Source organism: Salvelinus fontinalis, unplaced genomic scaffold, assembly GCF_029448725.1.
Source record: "Salvelinus fontinalis isolate EN_2023a unplaced genomic scaffold, ASM2944872v1 scaffold_0104, whole genome shotgun sequence".
NCBI lineage: Eukaryota > Metazoa > Chordata > Actinopteri > Salmoniformes > Salmonidae > Salvelinus > Salvelinus fontinalis.
Window position 1 is genome coordinate 14,451 of NW_026600313.1, and position 5,468 is coordinate 19,918.

At 41.7% G+C, this 5,468-nt stretch overlaps 1 protein-coding gene across 1 annotated transcript; it reads right to left on the reverse strand.

Annotated features, from left to right (window-relative positions):
- Nucleotides 1-317: 317 nt before the first annotated feature.
- On the reverse strand, nt 318-5,255 carry LOC129843280 (CD209 antigen-like protein C; the record flags this gene model as incomplete). Its single annotated transcript, XM_055911907.1, has 5 exons — nt 318-665; nt 3,632-3,741; nt 4,153-4,289; nt 4,507-4,893; nt 5,138-5,255. Coding segments are annotated over 5 exons (885 nt in total), but the record flags the coding sequence as incomplete, so codon positions are not given.
- Nucleotides 5,256-5,468: the final 213 nt, after the last annotated feature.

The following is a 5,468-nucleotide window of genomic DNA, read 5'->3' on the forward strand; positions in this document are numbered from 1 at the left end:
TGTGGTATCAGTCAGTCTCATGCAGGAACCAACCGTGCTGATATGACTTGTTTGTGTCGCAGTATAAAGGGTCTCAAATCAAATCAAACTTTATTTGTCACATGCTCCGAATACAAAAAGTGTAGACTTTACCGTGAAATGCTTAATTACAAGCCCTTAACCAACAGTGCAGTTCAAGTAGAGTTAAGAAAAACATTTAGGAAGTAGACTAAACTAAAAAGTAATAATAATAAAAATTAACATCAGGCTTGTATTGAGTCAATAAACCTCTACGACTGTGATAATAAAGATTGATTCATTTCCTTTGAATTTGAATTTCCACGATAACAGAGAGAACAGTCTTTCTGAGTTATCAATTAATTGTATTGCTATTGCATATGGTCTGTTATTTTTATTATAATGTATTATACATTTGTATTGTTATATATTGTATGTACTTGACAAGGTATATTGAATAAGCAGAAAATAGTTTCTCATTGATAGTACTTAGCATAATCTTATTTAGTAGTTCAGAGAGTACAGAGGATGAATCCTATTTCTCACAGATCCATCTGTATTTATAGGAACAGTCATAGTCCCACCATTCTCCTGTGTCTGATGACCAGGAGTAGAAATACGCACAGTTCTCAGCTCTTCCACCATTGGGCTCACCACTGTTCCAATACCTGTAGGAGAAACAACACATAGAATCAGGCTGTCCACTGTTCCAATACCTGTAGAAGAAACAACACAGAATCAGACTGTCCACTGTTATAATACCTGTAGGAGAAACAAGACACAGAATCAGACTGTCCACTATTCCAATACCTGTAGGAGAAACAACACATAGAATCAGACTGTCCACTGTTCCAATACCTGAAGGAGAAACAACACAGAATCAGACTGTCCACTGCTCCAATACCTGTAGGAGAAACAACACATAGAATCAGGCTGTCCACTGTTCCAATACCTGTAGAAGAATCAACACATATAATCAGACTGTCCACTGTTCCAATACCTGTAGGAGAAACAAATAGAATCAGGCTGTCCACTGTTCCAATACCTGTAGGAGAAACAACACATAGAATCAGGCTGTCCACTGTTCCAATACCTGTAGAAGAAACAACACAGAATCAGGCTGTCCACTGTTCCAATACCTGTAGGAGAAACACATAGAATCAGGCTGTCCACTGTTCCAATACCTGTAGGAGAAACACATAGAATCACAGACTGTCCACTGTTCCAATACCTGTAGGATGAACAAATAGAATCAGGCTGTCCACTGTTCCAATACCTGTAGTTGAAACAACACAGAATCAGACTGTCCACTGTTATAATACCTGTAGGAGAAACAACACACAGAATCAGACTGTCCACTATTCCAATACCTGTAGGAGAAACAACCTATAGAATCAGACTGTCCACTGTTCCAATACCTGAAGGAGAAACAACACAGAATCAGACTGTCCACTGCTCCAATACCTGTAGGAGAAACAACACATAGAATCAGGCTGTCCACTGTTCCAATACCTGTAGAAGAATCAACACATATAATCAGACTGTCCACTGTTCCAATACCTGTAGGAGAAACAAATAGAATCAGGCTGTCCACTGTTCCAATACCTGTAGGAGAAACAACACATAGAATCAGGCTGTCCACTGTTCCAATACCTGTAGAAGAAACAACACAGAATCAGACTGTCCACTGTTCCAATACCTGTAGGAGAAACACATAGAATCAGGCTGTCCACTGTTCCAATACCTGTAGGAGAAACACATAGAATCAGGCTGTCCACTGTTCCAATACCTGTAGGAGAAACACATAGAATCAGGCTATCCACTGTTCCATTACCTGTAGGAGAAACACATAGAATCAGGCTGTCCACTGTTCCAATACCTGTAGGAGAAAAAACACATAGAATCAGGCTGTCCACTGTTCCAATACCTGTAGAAGAAACAACACAGAATCAGACTGTCCACTGTTCCAATACCTGTAGGAGAAACACATAGAATCAGGCTGTCCACTGTTCCAATACCTGTAGGAGAAACACATAGAATCAGGCTGTCCACTGTTCCAATACCTGTAGGAGAAACAACACATAGAATCAGGCTGTCCACTGTTCCAATACCTGTAGGAGAAACAACACATAGAATCAGGCTGTCCACTGTTCCAATACCTGTAGGAGAAACAACACATAGAATCAGGCTGTCCACTGTTCCAATACCTGTAGGAGAAACAACACATAGAATCAGACTGTCCACTGTTCCAATACCTGTAGGAGAAACAACACATAGAATCAGACTGTCCACTGTTCCAATACCTGTAGGAGAAACAAATAGAATCAGGCTGTCCACTGTTATAATACATGTAGGAGAAACAACACTTATAATCAGGCTGTCCACTGTTCCAATACCTGTAGAAGAAACAACACAGAATCAGGCTGTCCACTGTTCCAATACCTGTAGAAGAAACAACACATAGAATCAGACTGTCCACTGTTCCAATACCTGTAGGAGAAACAACACATAGAATCAGGCTGTCCAATGTTCCAATACCTGTAGGAGAAACAACACAGAATCAGGCTGTCAACTGTTCCAATACCTGTAGGAGAAACAACACATATAATCAGGCTGTCCACTGTTCCAATACATGTAGGAGAAACAACACATAGAATCAGGCTGTCCACTGTTCCAATACCTGTAGAAGAAACAACACATAGAATCAGGCTGTCCACTGTTCCAATACCTGTAGGAGAAACAACACATAGAATCAGGCTGTCCACTGTTCCAATACCTGTAGGAGAAACAACACATAGAATCAGACTGTCCACTGTTCCAATACCTGTAGGAGAAACAACACATAGAATCAGACTGTCCACTGTTCCAATACCTGTAGGAGAAACAACACATAGAATCAGGCTGTCCACTGTTCCAATACCTGTAGGAGAAACAACACATAGAATCAGGCTGTCCACTGTTCCAATACCTGTAGGAGAAACAACACATAGAATCAGGCTGTCCACTGTTCCAATACCTGTAGGAGAAACAACACATAGAATCAGACTGTCCACTGTTCCAATACCTGTAGGAGAAACAACACATAGAATCAGACTGTCCACTGTTCCAATACCTGTAGGAGAAACAAACACAGAATCAGGCTGTCCACTGTTATAATACCTGTAGGAGAAACAACACTTATAATCAGGCTGTCCACTGTTCCAATACCTGTAGAAGAAACAACACAGAATCAGGCTGTCCACTGTTCCAATACCTGTAGAAGAAACAACACATAGAATCAGACTGTCCACTCTTCCAATACCTGTAGGAGAAACAACACATAGAATCAGGCTGTCCACTGTTCCAATACCTGTAGGAGAAACAACACAGAATCAGGCTGTCAACTGTTCCAATACCTGTAGGAGAAACAACACATATAATCAGGCTGTCCACTGTTCCAATACATGTAGGAGAAACAACACATAGAATCAGGCTGTCCACTGTTCCAATACCTGTAGGAGAAACAACACATAGAATCAGGCTGTCCACTGATCCAATACCTGTAGAAGAAACAACACAGAATCAGGCTGCCCAATCTGAACCTTCTACTCCAGACAGTGATGACATAGTGACACAGAATTCATGAATGTCTTACTTTGTGGTCAGTCGTGTGACGTCCACCCATTTCCAGGTCCCCTCAGTAACAGAGTCAGTCAGACCAATCCAGACATATTTCTTTACTCCACATAACCAATTGACAAAAGTCTGCAGTTGTGGGAGAGAGACAAAATTGTTAAAACATAGCCATTACACCTCTCTCTCTCTCTCTCTCTCTCTCTCTCTCTCTCTCTCTCTCTCTCTCTCTCTCTCTCTCTCTCTCTCTCTCTCTCTCTCTCTCTCTCTCTCTCTCTCTCTCTCTCTCTCTCTCTCTCTCTCTCTCTCTCTCTCTCTCTCTCTCTCTCTCTCTCTCTCTCTCTCTCTCTCTCTCTCTCACTCACTCACTCACTCACTCACTCACTCACTCACTCACTCACTCACTCACTCACTCACTCACTCACTCACTCACTCACTCACTCACTCACTCACTCACTCACTCACTCACTCACTCACTCACTCACTCACTCACTCACTCTCACTCTTTCTCTCTCTCTGTCACCCTCTCTCTTTCTCACACACCTGTTGTTCTTGGCTCTTGATGACCACCAGGTCTGCTCCTCTGTCTCTGCAGTCCTGTCTGCTCTCCTCCCAGGATTTTAACTCAGTAGAGACGTAGTAACAACTGCTACCAAGCTTCTTCCATCCTTGAGGACACACTGTAAGTTGAACATTTCTTGCTTTAGTCACTTTAATACAACATTGAATTAAGTATCAATCAGACACTCAAGGAAGAAACTAACTAATGGATGGTTTGGAAGTTGGAGAATGTTTATCACATTGTTCATTTAATATAAGTTACATTTCCTGTTTGTAAGTGACATGTGAACTGATACAGACTGTCAAACAGAACAGTCATTAGACAATTTGACTCACCTTTCTCAACTAAAGATTGTTTCAGACGTTCTGTCTCTTTCTGTAGCTGGTCTCTCTCTTTGGTCAGGCTGTTGTATCTGGTCTGTAGCTGGTCTCTCTCTTTGGTCAGGGTGTTGTATCTGGTCTGTAGCTGGTCTCTCTGTTTGGTCAGGGTGTTGTCGCTGGTATGTTGGTCTCTCTCTTTGGTCAGGGTGTTGTATCTGGTCTGTAGCTGGTCTCTCTCTTTGGTCAGGGTGTTGTATCTGGTCTGTAGCTGGTCTCTCTCTTTGGTCAGGGTGTTGTTGCTAGTCTGTAGCTGGTCTCTCTCTGCAGTCAGGTTGTTGTCGCTTGTCTGTAACTGGTCTCCCTCTTTGGTCAGGCTGTTATAACTGGTCAATTGGTTTCTCTCTGAAATAATGAGATCATTGAACAAAGTAACAGTGTAAAAGTTAATCAGTCTTTACAATTGTTGGGGTCAGTTGCATTTCAATTCCAGTCAAATCAGGAAATACACTGGAATTCCAATTGATTTCCAATTTTTGGAATTGAAATTTGGCTTGCTTTCTGAATGGAATTGACTGGAATGTAAATGTAATTGAACGTTACACCACTGATGATGAAGAATGTTTGAGTGAGAACAAATCAAACTCACGGTAGAGTAACAGGCATGTGATCCCAGCCAGTAGGAGAACACACAGCAGCCCCAGACACACTGCAGCAGCTCCAGAGTATCTCTTCCACCACTGACAAGACACTGAAGCACAAATTATTACCAGAAGAATTTACTCTTTATCAGCATTTAATTTGGTGTCTACATGTGTGTCCATTTGCTGTTTGAATCACTGAGGGAAATAGACAAGCTTGACAAGGGACAGAACACCAGAACTGAGTTCCAGCACCTCACATTTTCTACTGCTTGACTTCCAGAACTTACAGAATATTGGCTTAAACATATTGCAGAGTTCAGGCAGCCAAAATGACAC